The sequence below is a fragment of the Lytechinus pictus genome, chromosome 7, assembly GCF_037042905.1.
Source record: "Lytechinus pictus isolate F3 Inbred chromosome 7, Lp3.0, whole genome shotgun sequence".
NCBI lineage: Eukaryota > Metazoa > Echinodermata > Echinoidea > Temnopleuroida > Toxopneustidae > Lytechinus > Lytechinus pictus.
In genome coordinates this window covers 6,128,120-6,150,636 of record NC_087251.1, presented here as the reverse complement: position 1 = coordinate 6,150,636, position 22,517 = coordinate 6,128,120, and the positions used below count along the sequence as shown (strand labels likewise).

Here is a 22,517-nt window from a genome sequence, read left to right as displayed (position 1 = left end):
AGGGGTATCAATCTCAAATATCAATAATCAGTTTAATATTTGTCAAAGACAAAATTACATACCACTGTATATGTTTTGAGGTAAATTCAACATCTGTTTTTTGGCACTCTGGTGTTGGGCAGAGAGAATTGATATTGTAACAATTTAATTCAATACTCTGTGGTTCTAAACTGAATCTTTCATGGTTTTCAAGGAACAGTTTCATGAAAAATGAAGGCACTGATGTAACTATTGGCTCAAACAGTTTTTCTTTTCTGTGAGAAACACTGTTCATTGAATGTTACAATGGTAATTTTTTTTTTTTTTTTTTAATAACAGTGCTGTCAAGTTGCATGAAATGATGGCCTATTTTCGTCCAGAAGAAAAAAAGTAAACATGAGCAGGGTCACTTGAACGTTTCCAGCAAGGCCATGTATGTTCAACCGTGAAACTTTGTCTGCTCAAGGCATTGTGAAAATGTGCTGGTCGTGGAGAAACAAACACTCATCCTTTTGCCAGTGAAACTCCCAATTTATTGATCACATTCTTTGATGTGGGAGGTATTTTCCATGATGAGTTCTTGCCACAGGACTAGATGATTAATAACCAATTCCATAGAAAAAAGAGCAAGTGCAGTGTTTACACTGCCCTGAGCACCTAGTAATTCCTGTGTGAGACAACAGATTATTGTGCGAGAGCAACTTCCTTTTAACCTTGTCTGTCCTTGTGATGAGTTTTCTTTACCCCTAAATAACTCGATATGACCCATTTTTCATACTTTATTCATCATTTTAAAAAAAAGAAGACAAAACTGAGTTGGGGTGAGATTGCAAATTATTTCAATAACTTAGTATGATTCACCTGCAACATTACTCAGTCACACATATTCAGAGGCTTTACTGCCAGCTCCATCATGATCCTGTCTCATTATAAGACATCCAAAGGCATTCCTTTTTAGCAGTGCTAAAACCAGGTTAACAGTATGCAGCCCTTAGAAGCATTAAGTGCTTCATAAATTATTGCAATCATTTAACAAGATGGCTTTGTCTGCTAAACCAGCTGCCAATCCTTCCTCATGAAAAACATACTCTCCTTCTAAGGTGGGGTCGTACTCTATTAAGTTCCTATTGCTTCTTGCTAGGATGTCATACTGCCAAGCTCCAAGAAGACGACTTTTACCCTGTCTAGCAAACACAAAGACCAACGATGCTCTACTGATGAGATGTGGGAGGATGGCCATCATATCATCTGACCAAGGAGGTGTGTAGGTGATATTGGATGAGATGTTGTCACCATGACAACAAGGTGGAACATTTACATCTTCAGGTAGTACCAACACAAAGCCTGGGTATTTTAAGTTGAATGAAAATCATGGTTTGTGATTAATTCTCGCTACCCCAAATAGGAACAAAAATCTCATAATGCGCGAGACGAGATAATTTTCACTCCGTCGGGTCGTCATCACCACTTCCGGTTCAGAGTCATGCTTGCGCGAGGTTCGCGATACTGAGTTTTCCACCACGCTGGATGCCAATCAGTGTAATATGTACAGATTATAATACTTTTTATTTAATTTGGTCAGTTTTGATTCCATTTGAATTATAAATAAAAAAATATATATATTTCACGTGAAAATAATTTTTATTCATGTTTTTATTTGGTTATAAAAAAAGTAAACAAAAAATGAATATCTTAAAATTTTGCATTTAGCGACCGGCCTGACATCACGATCGTATTCGACTAGACGCTAAATATATACAGCATTCATTCCGTTCAATTTTTCGTCGACCACAAAATGGATAAAAAATCAGTTTCGGAACTTTAAAAAATCTTAACTGACAGAGGAATACCGTGCAATGGAAAGCGTCGGGCAGAATTAGTGACTTTAGCAGAAAAGGCCGTTAAACTGTATCGTGAAAGAGAGGGTTGTGATCATGAACTTTCCGAGCGAAAGCGACGTTGTGTTGTTGTGCATGACGGCACTGGTGATTTGAATGGCAAAACAGTGCATTGGACTTCCGAACAGGAAGTTGTAATACCGAAAAGCTATCCCATAATGCAATGCGCGTTACAGGGATTTTCCCGGATCTCGGCGAAATCGCTATTTGGGGTAGCGAGAATTATAACAGGTAAATTTTAACATGAGAAAATGTTTCTTTAATCACAATAAAGAAAATGTAGGTTTATGTAAGTAAGCTTTCCCATGAAATGTAGGAAGTTTCATCCAACATTGTTACAAAAGCAGGTGAGAACCTCATGTAATTACACTGATAACGTGTAATACCCGAGTGAAATCAAAATAGTATTCCCTCCAAAAAGCAGTTTTTTTATTGTACCATTTGTTGGCCCCAAAAAGCAATGTCTTATGAACTGAATTATCTCATTCTCATTTCTCTAATACATTTAAACAATTTTATTTAGTCTTTGAAGAATTTGTAAATGGGTAAAAAAAATAGAGAGCTACAATACATATATCTTTCAAATCTTGGAATATTATTAGATTTCATTTAACAAATTTCATTCACTTCTAGTAAATTTCAAATCTTTAGCAAAATGATTTGCATGCACATGAGATGTATGCTTATACCTGTCTAGATTATTTAATTGGGCTCCAAAAGTCGCTTTTGATAATAAATTCATGTTTTTTTCATTTTCATCATTATAATAATAATAATCATAATTATAGTTATTGTCATAATTTTCTTTGACATTATTATCATCATTATTACTATTCTGTTGTTGTTATTATAAGTAATATAATAATTATTATAATCAGCCTAGAACAATTAGGAAAAAAAGAAACAAAGAAGTTATGTTTGAGGTAATCATCATCATCATCATCACAGTCATCATAATTGTTATTCTTATTAATATCAATATCATTATTATTATTATAAATATAATGCGTTACCTGTTAGAACTGCCCAATGTGCACTATGTCCTTTCCTAGTAGTAGGTTCATGGTTAAAATCTTTATCATATCTGAATCAGATTCAGGTCAGGGCATAATAATGTTTTTCATCATGTACTCAATCAATTTCCTAAGGTGACAATGTAAATTCAAAATAAGATAACAAAATATGTTCAAGTTTTGCACTCAGAAATGTCTTAAATTTGGAATTAAAAAAATAACAATGTATCTTCATCCATGCAATTAACTTCCTGCATCAAGGATGATACTAGATTACATACTGACGTGAAGACAAATAAACTTGAGATCTTTTATATTGTATAAAAATGAAATAATGCATTCTCACTCATGAACTACAAATTAAATTAAAATAGAAGCAAGAGAAATAATTAAGAAACAGGTTAGCCCCAAAACACCTTTTAATTTCATGGGTAGTTCAGGTTGCTGAATTGATTAGATTCAGGGTGTATAGTTTATGGTCAACCCACTTGTTCACTGCAACCGAACCATCCTGCCTGTGGGGAATCTACAGGTAGGACTATGTTATGCCAATGCTGTACACAGCACACACATTAAAAATTCATTAAAATGTCACTTTTGTGACCAAAATTACTAATTTCCATACAGTTGCAATTTATTTTTCATTTGTAACCAGGGAATAATTTTTGTATTCACCAGAGCGCTCAAAAACTTAATTTTGGGCATATTTTTGTGTACGCCCTCTATTGGTGGAAAGTAATATGGTAAGAAAATTTTCATTTTTTAATCTCTATTTTTAATTAAGACAAAAATAATTTAAAGAATCAAATTTACTTAAGGGCCAAGTTGTATGACGAATAGGTGTAATGGAAACTGTCAGTGTAAAAAAATCAAGCATTTGTCCCAAAGAAAAAGAGAAAATAAGCCAAACATTGCCATCCTTATTTTGCCACACATGGAGATATAACTGAGAACAAGGTTATATCATAACCTTGTTCATTGAATGAGTGGGTCAACCGCCATATTACAATTGTGAAGCTTACCATGTCTTGAATGCAAGCGCACTGTGTCATAAATAAAAATTGCACAATTTCTATAAAAAGTTTATCAAAATCAAAATAGTTTCAGTAGCTTATAACAAGATTTACAACATAGGCCCAAGAAGAATTGAGAGTAACTGATTGTATACAGCTTGCCATAGACTTCAGCTATGCCTAATTATAAAAAAAATTGCATTTTACAGGCCCTTGCTGACGTGAAACGTCTAAGAAAATTAAAGGGACAATCAATACAGTAATAGATCATGTAAAAGGATACGGCACCAATGCTGGTAATCCCTTTGCTAGATGACTAATGACATCATGCTTATGAAGTTGAAGATCACCACAGAGCAGTTGACCTGTGAGGTTGAATTCTTCTTCTGCAAACTTTAAGGTATTAGATGCTGAAATAAGCAGAAGGTTTATCACTCTGAATCAGCATAGTTTATAAGTAGCATCTAAATAAATTAATGAATACAGTACATTAAAAACTTCTCTTATTCTATTTTTAGTGCTGAAAAGTTATTTTTCAAAGTATTTGCAATCCTTATCCCAAGGATTATCACTTTGAAATATGTCTTCTGTAGTAGTAATATGAGAGAAAGATAAGTTTATTCACAAAAAAAATTTTCAAAGCAGGTTTATCCCAAATTTTACCCTATTAATGACCATGGATGAAGTATCAAATGGGATAAATAAAAAACGCACTAATTCATAATTGTTTCTGCAATTGCCTGATCTAAAATTGTATCAAATATCCTGCACTTTGTCACATTTTTTATGGCATGATAAAAAGGAAACTTCCTTACAGTATTTTTATTCACATCACCACAGGTTTAGTGTTTCCTTTATTTTGATACTATTACTAATACCTAACATGATATGAAGAGTTTGAACTTCAATATCAAACTCAAGTTGTAGAGAAATATTGGCTATTATATCCCTTACTTAAGATCGTTGTATTGAGAGTGTACACAAGGAGAAAAGGAATAGTTTTACTACGAAAAACGTTTGCCATGAAATAGTTCATTTTCCTTGCTGACGTCACGCATAGTCCGTTTTTTCCCTAGGGAAAAAGTGAACTATACGTTTTTTTGACCCCCCCTACCTCGCAATTCGCGAGCTGTGCGGTGCGATGCGAGCAGAGCGCTGCTCAGCCAGACGGTACTCTCCACTGCATGCCACGGGAAACTTTCGGCGAGCTGCACTAACCAGGTACCGGGCGAGGTGCGCTCGCTGAACAGACGATCCATACGGCAAGACCTATCATTTTCTCAACTTCTCATCGATTGTTCTATATCGACTTATTAAAGATCGTTTCGCTGTAAAATGGTATGAGTGGAAGGGATATAAAACAAATATACAATGACCCATTCTCGGAACAGGCTAAAACTATTCGCACTCAGGAACATCACATAGTACTATTCTCCCTCGGGCCGATGGCCCTCGGGAGAATAGTACTATGTGATGTTCCTTCGATGCGAATAGTTTTAGCCAGATCCTCGGGTGTCATTGTATATTTGTATAGTATTTGCTCAAGATAAGATGACCAAGTTTCAGAAAAGGATGGTGCAGGAATGGTTCATTTCTCTTATATTCTAACATTTCTTCCACTAAACCTCTACTGGGCGATTCCACACTAGAACTTCAAAAAAGTGAAACATTTTAACATGCTTTCAATAAGTCATAAGTAGTGTAATATTTTACAATGATACCTAAATTTTATGAAAATTATGACTTATGCCCAAAATTGAAGTCAGAGATAGTTTTTATGGGGGGAAACAGTAGAATTTCAAATTTTCAATAATTTTACAGATTAAATCGTCAAGTAAAAACACTACCCCAAACCATTATGGGCAAAGCACGAGATGATTGAAAATATTGCAGGTCAATGGAATAATGTATCATTTATGATTCCAAATACTGTTTACAACATTTTCATGATCCATGATAGGGGCAGCCCTGATTTTTCTGAACCAATTTTTGACAATGTCCTGTACGACACATGGTAATGCAAAAGTTTTTGCCACACTTTTGTTTTTGATGATGCAATCTTACTATCTCAGTTTCTCTATCTTTGATCCATGGGTGATTGATTTAGCCTCTAAGGATGTAATCACTGCCCTTCATTTTTCAATAATTGTCCTATTAAATATTGTCCCGTACGACACAGTGTGTGTATTTCATTGCAGGATTCTATTACTTTGAGTTCCAGAAACCATTATCAGTTGAATTTTAAGCAATGGAATTGGCATTGAGTGATTAAATAGATTTGTTTTAATCTCCAGATAACATGAAAAAGGTGATTCTAATCATTTTAGTGATTTAATGTATTCTTTTGTGAATGCCTTCACCTAAACTAGTGATTTTCACTGGTCAGAGCTGGTTAGTTGCTTTGTCATTGAGCATGAAAAGAAAACCTTTATAATTAGTTCACCCTTGCATGAAAGAGGATTTCCTCTTGCATGTTATTGTGAATTTATTATAAAATGTACAAAAAAAGATTTACATATCAATCATCTAAATCTGAACTTTCCTTGATGATCACTAATGATGTTCAACCACATCGAAATTTCCATTCACAAAGGAGGTGGTGACAAGCGAAATCTGCTCATTCAAGTTCACATCATTAATTTGAGGTAATTTCTTTGATTTATGTATTTGTACCAATATTCCTGAATATTCTAAGAAATATAATATTTAACTGGCAGCATAGTTTTTAATGTTTTGTGGATTAGCCTGAGAGCAGTGAATTTGAATGTCGTGAGAGGTGGCAAATTGCTCATGAATGAGGTATCATGATGCAGGAAGGAAGTGAATTATGAAAAATAATGGGATAATTATGAGAAAATAGTGCCCCAAGAATAATGACGGTACCATATATTAGTTATACAAAAAGGTACTAGTAATTGAATATGAATAATACCCCCAAGAAGAATGATGCAAGAAGAAAGTGGGGCCATATTTGAGTCATAAAATGAATTTTATTAAATATAAAACAAGAAATCTCCCCACCCCAACAAGACATTTTCACATTTTTAGGTCCAAATATTGCATTTGATCTGTCAAGAATCAAATTGTGAATTAGATAAATGAAGTATACTAATCATGCTAATTGTGGGAGCAGTTTACTGTACGCCATGAGTGAGTCCTCGAAGGACTAAGAAATATTGGTAGAAGTAGAAGTGAAATGGAGAAGTGATAAAAGAGAGGAAAGTTAAAAGGTATTATTTTCTGAAATTAGTGTAGTCCTTTAAAGGACAGTAAACCAGAAACTTTTTGAGGCTTGAGTAGTTCCTGAGATGAGAAAAGGCTAGCTCGAGTCGGCGATTGGAGTCGCAGAGCGGGAGAGAATATACCATGTTTCGGTATATTGACAGTCCGTGTACACTCCTGAATTCAAACAGTCAACCTTTCTAATAAGTTAAGTCTTTTCCACTGCATGACTGCTCTGCAACTCCACTCTGCTACTCAAGCCAGCCAGCCTTTCCTCATTTCTCCAAATTTTCAGGCTTCTCAACTCTTCAAACACTTTTAAACGACACTCAAAGTATGCTAGTGGATTTAAACAATAAAAAACACACAAAATTGATTTTAAAAAAAGACTGAAGCTTACTACTTTTAAACATAGATGTCTAATTCTAATCTGACTTGTTATGACATTGTTAGTATTTGATCTATATCATTAGGTTCTGTGGGCAAGATGATTAATATGGATGCCACACTCCCACTTACTGCAGAAATGGAAAAACCAGTTAAACCGAAGAAAACTAATGCACAATGTAGTAAGGATTATAAGAAGAAAAAGCAAGAAACTGATCCGCTGTTTAAGCTACGTGAGAGAGAGAGAGTCGCCTGTTACAGAGCAAAGAAGAGGCTGGAGCAAACCAGAGAAGACATGATTGCTGAAAGAAAGAAAGAGGCAGAAAGAAAGAAGAAATATAGACAAAGAAAAGCTGCAACTACCACTCCCCCAACCAAGTCAGCGGAATATCATCCCTATCAGACACCACAATCTTATGGAAAGGCGGTGTCAAGAGTCATGCGACATCTACCATCTTCACCTGGAAAGAAAGCAGTTATCGTCGATGCCGTTTCACTAAGAGTAAGAGTAAACCTTGAAAGAAAGATGGAAGACCAAATGCAAGGACCTACATCTCTTTCTGAAGAAACAACGGAGCTCGTAAAAGCCTTCTTCACCAGACCTGATATTGTTTATACAATGCCCGGCATGAAGGATGAGATGACAGTTTGGGTTGAAGGGAAGAAGATGCGGAAGAGGAAATACTATCTCACGCTGTACCTAAGAGAAGCTCATGCTGTCTATCAGGATCTTCACCCTCGAAATGCAGTTTGTTACTCAAAATTCTGTTCCCTGAGGCCAGCAAATGTTCTCCTCCTGCATGAGACACCAGCAGATCAGTGCAAGTGCAAGATCCATGAAAACTTTTTTCTCAAGCTACAGGGCCTTCATATCAACTATGGTTCTTCAACCTTTTGGGAATCAACCTTGTGTGATCCATCCTTGAATTCCAAGTGCTGGCAGAATCGGTGTGAGGATTGTGCAGGAGGAAAAAAACTGCACACGCCATTAGATCCAGCCAAGCAAGTGTCCTGGAGAGAATGGAAGGAGGTTACTAATCAGCAGGGCTACAAGAGATTGCAGTGCATGACCCATGCTAGCTGTGTTGGCAAGTTAAAAGAGCTGGTTGAAGAAGCCTATCCTCAGATGGTACACCACGTCAACTTGAAGCGTATCCAGGCGAACAAATTTCATCAAGACCAATGTGACCCCTCCAAACGTGTCCTTCAGCTAGACTTTGCAATGAACTACTTTTGCGAATACCAGGATGAAGTTCAGAGCGCATTATGGAGCAGATCCAGTGTAACTCTATTTACAGCACCTTCGATGTACAACGGGTCGTGCAAGACCTTTCTTGTGTGTTCCGATTCCAAAGAAAAGTCGAAGGATTCAGTGGCTGTGTTCATTCACCACTTGTATGAGAAACATCTAATCCCAGACAAGTGTGATGCTGGTGAAGAGGTCATATGGACAGATGGGCCATCTTCAGAATTCAAGAACAGGTTCATGATGAAGCTACTAGAGGTACTCTCCTTAAAGTACAAGAAGAAATTCATGTGGAAGTACTTTGCCACCAGCCATGGCAAAGGAGTAGTAGATGGGGTAGGAGGACGAGCGAAGTCAGCGGTTCGTGCTGAAGTCATGAGTAAGAAGCACACAAGATCGGTTGTTCAGTCATCATTAGACTTTGCAAACACAGTCTGCCGTCTCCTGAAGAAGACAGTAGTGATACACATCTCCAAAACTCAAATTGAGCAACAGGTTCGAGAGATTGTAAGCTGGGATAATGCTGCACAGTTTCCCGGGATCCAGAAAATTCACATAGCTTGCTGTGAAGATGGGAACATCTACCTAAAAGAACATGCCCTTGCTGTAGGCCTATAGGCACAGGATACTGACTGTTTTTTTAAACTCCCTTTTCATGTTATCCATTTGCTTTTTTTTTTTTTTTTATACATCGAAACTCCTTTTTTTCTAAAGTTGGCTAAAAAGACAAATACTATGGTTCCATGAAATACAGAAAATTTTAACATAGTAAAGCCTTTTTTCTTTAGATTTTTTGTGGAATTACAAATGGACAGTCGTGACATATATCATGTTTATAGATTTTATATGAAAAATCATAACATTTTATTCCTATAATCTACACAGACACAGTTTCATTCATTCAATGTTTAAATAGTATAACCGGAGATCATTACTGATGTCACTAACCATGCTAACTCGGATATGCAATTACCTCAACCTGTCATTTAACTTCACACAAAACCCCACTTTTTTTTTTTTTTTTAGCTCTTAAAAAATGATGTGAATCGTTGCACATTTCCATTATGAAAAAAGTTATGATTGGTCCCAATTTACATATAATTGACAGAATAAGGTAACAAATATATCCCTGAATAACGCTTTCTTTTTTATTAATATAAAGCTAATTGTTTCACATGCTGTCCCGTACGACACAAAAGTGTCCCGTATGACACAGCATTTTGTTTGTGATATATTGAAAGAAATATTCAGCCAATAGTCTTTTCAATCATTGTAAATATATTTTGTTTGATAGGAATATCATTATCATCAGCCTTATTGATTGATTGAAAACGTTAAAGAGACATAGAGTAAGAAAGTTTGGCTTTAATTTAGAGATGTCCGTACGACACATTTTGAGTGTCCCGTACGCCACATTGTTCTCAAAAATTATAATTTGCTTTATTTATTCATTAATGTTGATTTTGAAAACTTTTGTGTGTATATGTGTTCTTGGATAATTGAATATCAATTTGAGTTTAGTTTTTATTAAAAATTTCTGTGAAACTCACAGACTTTTGAGTACAAACTTACGGTTTCAAAAAAAGTCATTTTTCTGCGTCCGTACGACACATTACTATTTTCAATCTCTATCAATAATGAAGTGAATTCAAGTCATATGAAGTGTTGGTCCATCTAACAGATCGGTAGTACTTGATGATTATCTTTATTTACTGGAATAATTTGTTGTTTTTCTTGTTGAAAAACTGTCAAATGTTCTCCAAATGTCCCGTACGACACGTATGGAATCACCCTACTTGAAAAAGGATACATATAATTTACATGTGCGAGTTTCTGCAAGAATTGTTCCTGACAAGCCTCAGTTTTTACTCTTCTAATCTTCTATGCATGAATTTCATGAACGGTCGCAAGCTGGCACACATAGTCCCCGCATTAGCATGCACAAGTACGCAAACTATGCAGGGACCATTCACCATGAATTTTATTTTGTATTAAAAAAACAAATTGTCACTAAATGTGTAAATCACTTACGGGACCCATTGATAAAGCATTCAAGGGGCTATGTGTTGGGATCACTGTACAAGTAAAAAGTACCTGAGAATTAAGCAATCACTTTAATATGTATGTATTCATTAAGTTAAGAGTTCTTGCGAGACCAAGTCATGTTTAGGAATTAATTACCTCTGCTATCTTTGACCTTGAACCCATCATAATAGTTGGATCATCCTCACTGGTATATAATACGTAAGCTAATTTTGAAGGTGATGTACCGGTATCAAAAGGTACTTATGATTTTTCTCCTTTTTTTACACCTTTTACAATGAAATCCTCAAAACCAGATCCTCAGAACATGACTGAGTCAAGTTTAACATTGAATTATCAAATGGAAGCAGGATATAGTATAAGTACTTACCTGAAAACATTTCTCCCTGGAGTGTGTACCCCTTCTCTCTTGCTGCATTTAAGACTACATCTAGACTCTTTCCTGATGATTTCAGCATACTGGCAGCCATTGATAATGCTACAAGGCCACAGCTGGTAAATAAATTAATGAATCACTATGAAATCACACATACATACATGTACCTTCCTTCCCATACATACTTATAAATAAACATTTGATTTGCTTTTATTGTTCAAAGTTTCAAACATACTAAATCCAGGTCAAATAAGTAACCATCCATGTATCTATGTAACAAAACACCTCTATAAATGGGAGCTTTTATTAATCCATGGGGGTGTTTCACAAAGACTTAAGTATGACTAAGAGTCGCACTTAAATGCCTCGTTGCGTGCAGTATAAAAGGCATGACAGCATTGTTCAGATCATGCGAAGAGGACACGCACTACTGCGTATTGATCAAAACTCACGAACAGCCATGTGAAATACCAAACAAGTTTGGCAACTTACGTAGTCCCTTGCTGACCAATGTACTTTATCTTTTGATTACAAGTTAGCCATCTTGCTTTTCCTTCATCTGCACTCTGAAGTCTCCTATAATAGAATGAGAGAACAAAGCATTCATTTATAACAATCTTGAGATCTTCACATCTTTCTACACAATACAGGGGGGGTATTACGCTGCATTGTTGTAGAGCGCTTAGACAAAGTACTGACATGACTTTTATTTGCAAAGTTTGATTGTTTTAAATTATGGAAACATACAAAGGATTCTGAATTTTTTTAAAGGTAGAAGTCGCCATAATATTGAACACGATTTGCTTTTTAATCATTACAAAAATGTCCTGTTAAAAAGTATCTGAGTTAAAAGCTTGAAACTTGAAATTGAGCCAGCAGAACTAGCAGAAGAAAGGCCTACGTGTCTCCCTCGGATGTGAGGTAGGGCTGATAACCACAGATAATAGGCAGCCACTGAATTGCTTTACAGAAAGGACCCAGCTGGGTGAATGAAACTCTTCTTGCCAAAAAGTCTCTTTGGTAAATTTTGAGAATTAAAGGAGAATGAAACCCTTGAAACCAGCTGAATCCATATCAAAGAGAAAAATCAAAGAAACATAGTGTTGAAAGTTTGAGGAAGATTGAATGAATAATAAGAAAGTTATGAGCATTTGAATATTGAGATCACTAATGCCATGTAGATCCTCCCATTGGCAATGCGACCAAGATCTGTGATGTCACACACGTACAACTCCCTCATTACTTTAGTACTTATTTCACTTATATTCTCACTTTTATAGAGTCTATCACAAGGTGAGGTGTTCTCTTTATGAGAGGACAAGTACAGAGGTTTCGCAACATTATATCATTGATGAATCGTTTGTCATATGATTAGAATGAGCAAAAAGAGATGTTTTGGGGTATATTTTCAGTGTCCAAAAGGGGAGAGTTGTTCATCTGTGACATCATAGATCTTGGTCGCATTGCCAATGGGACGATCTCCATAGCATTAGTGATCTCGACATTCAAATGCTCATAACTCTTCTATTGCTAGTCCTATTTTACTCAAACTTTTGTTGATCTTATTCTTTGATTTTTCTGCTTTCACAAAAGCTAACTTGCTCCAAGAGTTTCATTCTCCTTTAACATTTGTATCTTGAAATAATGATTATTTTTTAGCCAATATCATGTTTAGGTGTATACATGGAATGGCTCCTACAAGATTATGTAATAATATTGAGATGGTAGTTGATAGGCATGACGTAAGAACTAGCAGTTGTGATACACTCAATGTTATACCACAAGCTCTTCCAATGTTAATACATGTCTTCCTGATCTTTATTCGGTCATATGAAGCATCATTGTAACGATTCTACTGTGTATTTCCCGTTCTTTCTGTTGGTAGCAGCGTAGGGTTCATGGTAGCAGGGCCCTATAATTCGGATTATGCTTTGTTATTGCATCGCAGACTTGGGAATGGATGACTGGAAAGTTTAATGTTGGGTGTGTGAATATTCATTTTTTTTGTTTTTTTCTTTCTCACTTTCTTTTTTTTTCTCTTTCTATTCTTCTTTCTTTCACTCTATGTCTCTTATCTTTCTTCATATTTACCCTTTCCTTTATTTCTTTCTTTTCTCTCTTTACTCTTCCCTTTCTTTGTCTTATCTCTTATATCATTTCTTGCTTTCCAACTTTTTTTGCCTTCCCTATTTTGTATTAAATGTCAAGTCCACCCCAGAAAAATGTTGATCTGAATAAATAGAGAAAATTCAAACTAGCATAACAGTGAAAATTTCATCAAAATCGGATGTAAAATAAGAAAGTTATGACATTCTAAAGTTTCGCTATTTTTCCCAAAACAGTGATATGCACAACTAAGTGACATGCAAATGAAACAGACAATGATGTCCCTCACTCACTATTTCTTTTGTTTTTTATTGTTTGAATTATACAATATTTCATTTTTTACAGATTTGAAAATAAGGACCACCTTGACTGAACCATATAGTATTAAACAATGCTAATTCCACGTGTAAAGGGAGGAATTAATTGTTGTTTCACTTGACAATGAGGAGAAAATTAGAATATTTCATATAATAAAATACAAAAGAAATAGTGAGTGGATGACATCATCAGTCTCCTCATTTGCATACCGACCAGGATTTGCATGTAACTGTTTTGTGAAATTAAGCTAACTTTAAAATGTCATAACTTTCTTATTTTACATCCGATTTTGATGAAATTTTCAGTGTTGTGCTTGTTGGATTTTTCTCTTTTTATTCAAATCAACTTTTTGTTGGGGTGGACTTGTCCTTTAAATTTTTCCTTTCTTCTGTTCTTGTTTTCTCTTTTTTTATTCTCTTTTTTTTTAAATCTGTACATCCTTTCTTTATCTTCATTTTGGTCTGTTTTCTTTCTTTCTGCGATGTGGTGGGTGTTTTGGTTTCCTTATGGGTGTGATTTTGGTATGTGAGCTCTGTTTCGGGGTGCAGGTGTTGTAGAGTGGACGTTTTTTTTATGATGGAGCCTGTTGATGTTCATGATGTTTGGCTTGGCTGCGTGTCGCTCACTCTGTTTCATGGGCTTTTCTGGATGATTGTTATGGTGGGTGATTGTTGTTCCACCTACCATGGGGTGAGTGTCGCTGTTGGATGTTGTGTCTTTTCTCTCCTATATGGGAGAGAGGGCACACAGTATTAGAAGGCGGCGTTCGTTTCGCGGTGGGTCGGGCAACAGCCATTCGCCGAGGTGGTCGTTTGGAAGGGCCTGTTGGGTGGAGTGCGGAGGCGTGCGGTTGGGCCGGGCATCGTGGATGTCGGTGGGTTCGAGCATCAGGGAGGGTGTTTGTTTAGTAGCGCCCAGTCTCTGAAGTTGGGCTCATGTGCAGGAATCGTACTGGTTGGGAAGTTGAAGCATCCGCTACATCGCGGAGGGAAATGTCTGCGATGCGTTGGTTGGGGACAGGTCTGAGTTTGCTTGTGAAAGGTTGGGGTGGTGATAACAGATTATCTTCCCATGATCACTTAACTGGTTCAAACTGAATTTAACTTTTTTTAATGTCTTAACATGATTTACAGTATTTTATTATCATATTTTAGTAGCTAAGTAATTTCACTTTTTTTAATGTCTTAACATAATTATTTACAGTATTTTATTTTCATATTTTAGTAGCTAAGTTTATATATATATATGTATTTTGCATCATGATATTATTGTAACTTTATATGTTTTTTAACCTTGTTAAATCAGGACATTGATGTAAAACAGCAATTCAGCTTATCTTTTTATCCTGTAGGAATATTTTCTAATAAATAAATAATAAATAACTAAACTTTAAAGCGTGAAAATTTGACTAGAAATAGTTGAGATATTAAAATGAATTATACTCAAGGACCCCTAAAAATGTACATGATTGACTTGCATTTCGGGGGGGTAGCAAAAAATTAAAATATAGCGTTTACACATAGCCCATCACCAGTTCTTGACTGCAGCTTGAAATCAGACAACAAGCACCTATTAATTCTGTCTGGTTTAAATTTCTGGACATTGCTTATTCATTTTCATGTTATGTATTTTCATTTCTATTTTATTAAAGAGACTTTTGAGATTGATGGTTACCCCAGGTATAACTTTGAACAGCTGAAAAAGACTGAGTATGCGCCAAGAGATGTTCTATTCAGTGTAGATACATGTACTGTATGCCTCACTTGTGAGCATGCTGCGACCTCTTTTTGTGTGTCCGTATGAACGAGCGCGTGTGGTTCCATTTAAATTTACTCACTGACTTCTGAATTTCTCCTGTGTTCAACCATTGGAAACTCGGAAGTCAGTGCATTAATAAACACGCAGCGCCCGCTGCAATGGAAATGTTTAGGACGGCCCTCATCTACAAAGCATGGATCCTGCACGGAAACAAGGAAAATTGCTACTTTGGTCTTGTGGGGGGGGGGGGGATCTTTCACGGACAGATACAGGAACCACATCAAATCAGTGAATCATGAAAAATACAAAAATGAAACTCAACTCCAAAGTACATATTGAAACTAAAAGAATTAGACACCTATTTGAATTAATGTGGGGTATAGGAAAGAAGTCAAATACTAAACCTAAGAAAAAAGGGGCTCTGCAATCTCTGTCTGGAAGAGAAATATATCATTATCACCAATAGCAAATAGTGTCTCAACAAAAGGTCAGAAATAATATCAGTGCCGTCACAGATGCCGAAGACCCCCAGAAAATCAATCGGGTGTGACGACCCATTGCGCAGCACTCTGACACAACCAAGTTGTCAGATCATCAGTCTGCCTGAAGATCGCGTAATGTGTGACGGTTGCAGACCAAGCTGACCAAAGGTATGACTATCACCCTGTTCAGACTGTCCCCCGTCACCTGGGAAATCCCCCGGAAAATCAACAGTCTGGAGGATTGTCCCCCATCTCCCGGTTCTATCCCCCAGGTTTTTCGAAGGAAGAGCGACCTTGGCTCGTAATCCGAGATCGCGCACCTGTTTTAATCATAAGTGCGCATGCGCGAAATGTGGTGTCAAGAGAACTGCTTCCGCTCAGGTTGATCAAGATCATGTCTCAGTTTAAAATTACTGATAATCTTCACTAGCGTGAAGGATTGAAGATAATCAATCCGAGGAATAATACAATCCCACTCTCATTCATCTTCAATGTATCAAGCCGGTTATCAAGTTCGATCAGTGATCGATTTGTTCTATTTATGCTATTACCGCTATACAAGTACTGTTCTAGTGCTCGGCTAGCTGCAAGAAATTGCATTTCCGGCGTTATCATGTGCGGGCGCGCCTTACGTAACGATGCCGATGACCTAGCCCACTCATCCCCCGGTGTCAATCTCCCGAACACCGGGGGATGTATAGACGGTCGGTCGTAAAGAGATAAGATATCTCTCCCCCTTCCCCCGGGTGCAGGGTGACCAGACGTTCCTTATTTCCCGGGATCGTCCCGTATTTTGCTCCTTTGTCCCGACATATCCTTACCGGGACGCCTATTTGTCCTGTATTTCAGAGTATTTGAACAAAATGTAGTTAATACATTTAAAAGTGACAAATTTTCATCAAATAACCAACAGATGACGAAGCAGAGACAATAAAATTGATAACTGTTAACTCCTGCCTGTGTGTGGCAGGCTTCTAGCTAGGCATGTAGGATTGGAGCAGATTCTCAGTGGTGCACACATGATATGATAAACAGTTTTTCAACCAAAATAATCACAAAATCGGCGGGAAAATAATTTTTAAAATCATATTATAATGGATTAACAGATTGCCGATTTGGAGATGTAATCGGAGGAACAAGTTATTGAGTTTTCATAGATCTAGTTGTTTCAGCTTTCGTTTTGAGTCTTGGTGTGTATGATGCCGCGATGTTTCATCTAATTTTTAAGTTTGACTATGTTTCACTTTGAAATTTTATTCATTTCTAAAACAATTTAGTTTTTTGTCTCACCTGCATAGCAGTGTGAGACTATAGGCGCCGCTTTTCCGACGGCGTCAACATCAAATCTTAACCTAAGGTTAAGTTTTTGAAATGACAGCATAACTTAGAAAGTATATGGACCTAGTTCATGAAACTTGGCCATAAGTTTAATCAAGTATTACTGAACATCCTGCCTGAGATTCATGTCACATGACCAAGGTCAAAGGTAATTTAGGGTCAATGAACTTAGACCATGTTGGGGGAATCAACATCAAAATCTTAACCTAAGGTTAAGTTTTTGAAATGTCATCATAACTTAGAAAATGTATGGACCTAGTTCATGAAACTTGGACATAAGGTTAATCAAGTATCACTGAACATCCTGCATGAGTTTCACGTCACATGACCAAGGTCAAAGGTCATTTAGGGTCAATGAACTTTGGCCGAATTGGGGGTATCTGTTGAATTACTATCATAACTTTGAAAGTTTATGGATCTGATTCATGAAACTTGGACATAATAGTAATCAAGTATCACTGAACATCCTGTGCAAGTTTCAGGTCACCTGATTAAGGTCAAAGGTCATTTAGGGTCAATGAACTTTGGCCAAATTGGGGGTATTTATTGAATTACCATCATAACATTGAAAGTATATTGATCTACTTCATTAAACTTGGACATAATAGTAATCAAGTATCACTGAACATCCTGTGCGCATTTCAGGTCACATGACCAAGGTCAAAGGTCAATTAACTTTGGCCGAATGGGGGTATCTGTTGAATTACCGTCATAACTTTGAAAGTTTATGGATCTGATTCATGAAACTTGGACATAAGAGTAATCAAGTATCACTGCACATCCTGTGCGAGTTTCAGGTCACATAATCAAGGTCAAAGGTCATATAAGGTCAATGAACTTCGGCCAAATTGGGGGTATTTGTTGAATTACCATGATATCTCTGTAAGTGTATTGGTCTAGTTCATAAAACGTGGACATAAGAGTAACCAAGTATGACTGAACATCTTGTGCGAGTTACAGTAGGTTTCAAAGTCAGCACTGCTGCTATATTGAATCGCGTGATGCAGGTGAGACCGCCAGAGGCATTCCACTTGTTTTAATTTTAAAATACATTTTCAAAAACACCAAATATCATTATGACTTTTGTTGGATGATTGGATTTGTCTTGTTTCCTTGAAGTTTGAACTTTTTTTTGCTTTCTTTCTTTTATATCCTTCATTGTTCATCCTTCTATCCATCCTGCTTGCCCTTTTTGTTCCATCTTTCTTTCTTTCCTGACCTTTTCTCTTTGTGTTCATTTTCTTTCTTTCCTTCTGTATTAAATATCAGTTTTTATTTGCTTCATTCTTTCTTTCCTTAAACTTTTCTTTGCTTCCTTCTCCCTTCCTCTCCCTTTTCTTTTCGTTCTTTATCTCCTTCCAATATTTTCTCTTTTTTCACTCTCTCCTCCCTTCATTCTTCCCTCCCTCTTTTTCCTCCTTTCTTTCATTCTTTGTTTTATTTTTCCCTTCTAATTCTTTCTTTTCCTTCCTTCCCTCCTTCCTTCCTGTTTTTCTTCTTTCTTAGTTTCTTTCTTTCAGAGAATGAAAGAAACATTTTTCTTTCCTTCATTCTTTCTTTCTTTCCTCCTCCTTTTTTTTTAATTTCTTTTTTCCTATCTCTGCTTTATTTGTCTTTCACACATTTGTTCATCTTCCCTTCCTTCCTTTTTTCTTTCTTTCTATATTCATTTCAAAGAATGACGGAAACATTTTTTTTCTCTTTAATTCTTTCTTTCATCCTTCTTTTATTCTTTCTTTTATTTTTCCCTTCATTTTCCCCGTCATTTTTTTCTTTCTTTCGTCTCAATTCATCTCTTTTCTTTCTCTACTTCATTCTTTCGCTCACCCTCCCTTCCAATTCTTTAGTTTTTTTTCTCACAAGTCTAACACTGTGTACCCTTCTGTTTGTCGATTGTCCCGTATTTCATTTTGTGAAATCTGGTCACCCTGCCTGGGTGACGGGGACAGTCTGAAGGCCTATATATTGCTCTGCCCTGGCATTGAGCACTCTTGGAAACCTCAATTACTCCCATACCAAGTGGATATATATATATATAACAAGTACATTTTCTTACCATGAGGGCAACCTTTCAATTGTCTGTTTAACCTCAAGTGCAGAACTTTCTAAGTCTCCATGTGTTTTCTTCTTATCCTCTGTGGGGCTAATATGAACTACAGATGGAGGAGGAGGAGGTGGAGGAATAGACGTTTCCATGACACCTCCTTGTTCAACACTTTCTTTGGACCTAAAACAAAATTACATTTAAAAGTAAATAAGTCTCAAGAAATGCATTACAGTACAGGCCAAAAACTTGTTGCTGTGTCAGACGAGCCTCTGACAAGCTATCAGGTGTCAAAAAACAACATTTGCTTTAAACATTTCCAATTTTTATGCAAACCTTTATAGTTTAAAGGTACACATGAAATTTGAATACATCATGAAAACTGACTGGGGTTTGGCAGAAGTGCAATTAAAACCGCTTGGAAGCATGCTTGTGTGATGTGATAGAACTGTCATACATGTAGCCCATTCAGTGTCAATACATTTGAATGAAGTACAGTATGTTTTGTATGATTTTCTTTTAAATCTGAGAGTGGCCCCTTACTTATGACCTTTACTGTACATGGAGTAATTAGCAACTTACACAGGAGCAGCAGAACATACTTTCATTTGTAGGGGCAAAGCAAAGAAAAGGCACTAGTATGTCAAAAAGGGTATTGGGTTCAAACCGATATTTTCAACATGAAATTACATTTCTGCCTGAAGTACAATGTATCTGCATGTGTTTGGTGGTAATAACTTAAGTTGAGCAAAACTGTTTTGAAAGGGATTTTTTGTTATTAGAATCAGGCTGATTAGAATAAAAATTAACATGCATATGTTGGCTATATCTCATTATGCAAGTGAGCGTAGCAAGTGAGTGGTTTGGAAAAACATTTGGTAAACTTGCATTGTATGTAGTCTATTCTGGCGCTAATTGCAACTCTAAAAAAAAACATTCTTTGAAACTTTTTGGCAGAGAAATGGGGGGGGGGGGAGCATGCTAATTTATTCATGAGATTATGTTTTTGGCTGCTACTCCCAACACTCATAAATTTGCAGGTTGCACTGTACATGTATCTCATGACTCCAGCAATGCTGAATGATATGTGGATATGATGTGTGTGCATGTGTCATGTGATCACGAGAGTGGCTGAATTGCTGCAAGTATAAAGTGGGGAGATCCAGGCTTATGAGTGAGAGAGCAAAAGATATGAAATGTGGTTGTGTGTATTGTGTATTACAAGCTGTGGAACTGTAAGCTTTTTTGTTCAAAGGCTGCAGTATTTGAAAAGAGATATACCCCTTCCATCCCTGATGTAACCCATTTGCTATCAAAAAATATATATTTGAAGAGGGGGCTAACATACCGGCTAACATACCCATGTGTCTCCTTTGGCTTCACACCCGATGATTGCACATGACTTGTAATTGTATTGATGCACACACACACGCCATGTGTAGATTACATGTTCTACCGGCCGTGACCACTGCACTTATGGGCAGCCAAAAGGGCCAAAATTAAGAATCTCAAAAATAAAGAAACTCTCCGAAATAAATGTAGTATCTCAGAAATATAACATTCAGAAATTGATACATTACTTTGGACGACTAGTACATAAAGTCAGAAATAAAAGTATTTAACCAGAAATTGATATAATTAGAAATAAAAGACAACTCCAAAATAAATCTTGTCAATCATAGATAAAGGATTTAGAAAAAAAATAACGTAATTGAAATAGCAGTATATTTTACAAATGAATGTCATCGTTCAGATAAAGATGACCTCGCAAATAAAACAATTTCAAAAATAAGAAAACTCTAGAAGCAAAGATAACTAAAGAAATAAAGCAACCACAGAAATAAAGACAACTGCAGAATCATAATTTTACACGGAATTAAAACAATTCTTGGAAATAAATACAATCACAGTTTCCAGGGATATAATTATGTTATCATAAAAATAATTCATTTCTACATGTAAGAGAGTCTGCATTGATTTCTGTAAGACTGGGATACTACATTTATTTCTGAGAGATTCTTAATTTTTGCACTAGCGAGTGACACACAGCTTGATCCGCTCGACCCATTCATTTCAATTCACCTCATCACTGCACAAGTTCAATGCCACATTTGTTATTCATTAGAGGTACAAATTGTTAAAATATCAAACAATTTCAAAAGGGTCATTATTAATACCAGATCATCCTCGCTCAAACTCAAGAAAAATTATGACTCATTAATTAGTCTGACATCGCCTCGCGTTTTAGCTTTGAGGGCAATATGCGACACATTTGTGAAGTCGGAAAATTACCATCGCCCGAAGAAAAAACCTTCCATAGTTAATACATCGGCGTCAAGAAAACGTCGCCTGAGAAATAAAAGATGAATACAGGCCGAACAAAAATTGTATGCAAACAAAAATCACTTTAAAAAACACAATTTTGCTTAGATCTATCCATTTCGTATTTCCAGCATCAAAACAATTTTTCGAACTCGAAATCACGTTGGCAAAGAAAGAAATTTGATGTTTCATCGAATGGCGATGATATGAGAGAGAAAATAAAACCCGGAAGTCAAATCTCGCGAAACTCGATATTTTCAAGATGGCAACTTTTTCGGGGATGTACGAGTGACAAGATCGTCTCTGTAAAATGGATTATTATGGACCTCAAAGTACACGATGTAATTTTTAAATGTAATAATTTTGTATAGCACAATATTATTTTCCCGTGCATGTCTTTTTTATTTTATAAAAAGTTTGAGTGATTGTAGAAATTATGTTATTGATCTCGCCAATTTAACACGGTGACAGATACGAGAATGTCTTAAAGTCGAACCGGCTGTGATACTAAGCTGGGATGATTTGGCTGAAGTTAGAGGCCGGTAATATATAAAAATATTTTACGCCCCTAAAACCCAGGATTACCGTTCAGACTAGAATTACAATACACGTTACTCGTTAGAGTTCAGCGGAACAAACAACATAATAACAACAGAGACCGAAGCTTAAGTTAAGGCAAGCCTAAGTTAAGTTTTGGTCTGATATTTAATGATATTGATAACCCTACTTAATTATTGACATGTGCTTAGGAAAGATTATTAGGGTGTCTGAAGCCACACTGAAAAGTGTCAGCATAAGAGAGGCTGATTTAGGGGAAAATATGGCACATTTTTTTCGGGAAGTTCAGGCTACTAGAATAATGTGATCTGAATTGATTATTAACTTGTGTTTGGCATGTATGGAAAGAGAAAATTAAGGGGCTTCTTTTGACAGTAAGGACAAGTTTATATGATCATTTTAAATAAGGATTTA

At 36.2% G+C, this 22,517-nt stretch overlaps 1 protein-coding gene across 4 annotated transcripts in view; it reads right to left on the bottom strand.

Annotated features, from left to right (window-relative positions):
• Positions 1-143: 143 nt before the first annotated feature.
• Positions 144-22,517, bottom strand: part of LOC129265091 (actin maturation protease-like) — a 25,961-nt gene continuing 3,587 nt past the window's right edge. For 2 of the 4 annotated variants that reach the window (XM_064101750.1, XM_064101751.1), the window contains exons 2-7: positions 19,236-19,406; positions 11,670-11,753; positions 11,172-11,293; positions 4,187-4,313; positions 2,891-2,961; positions 144-1,323 (exon numbers count right to left, since the gene is read on the bottom strand). In XM_064101750.1, coding sequence (XP_063957820.1) covers positions 989-1,323; positions 2,891-2,961; positions 4,187-4,313; positions 11,172-11,293; positions 11,670-11,753; positions 19,236-19,375 — 879 coding nt within the window. In that variant the 5' untranslated portion in view covers positions 19,376-19,406 and the 3' untranslated portion in view covers positions 144-988. The remainder of the gene's footprint in view (positions 1,324-2,890; positions 2,962-4,186; positions 4,314-11,171; positions 11,294-11,669; positions 11,754-19,235; positions 19,407-22,517) is intronic. The other 2 variants (XM_064101752.1, XM_064101753.1) reach the window with 1 other exon arrangement.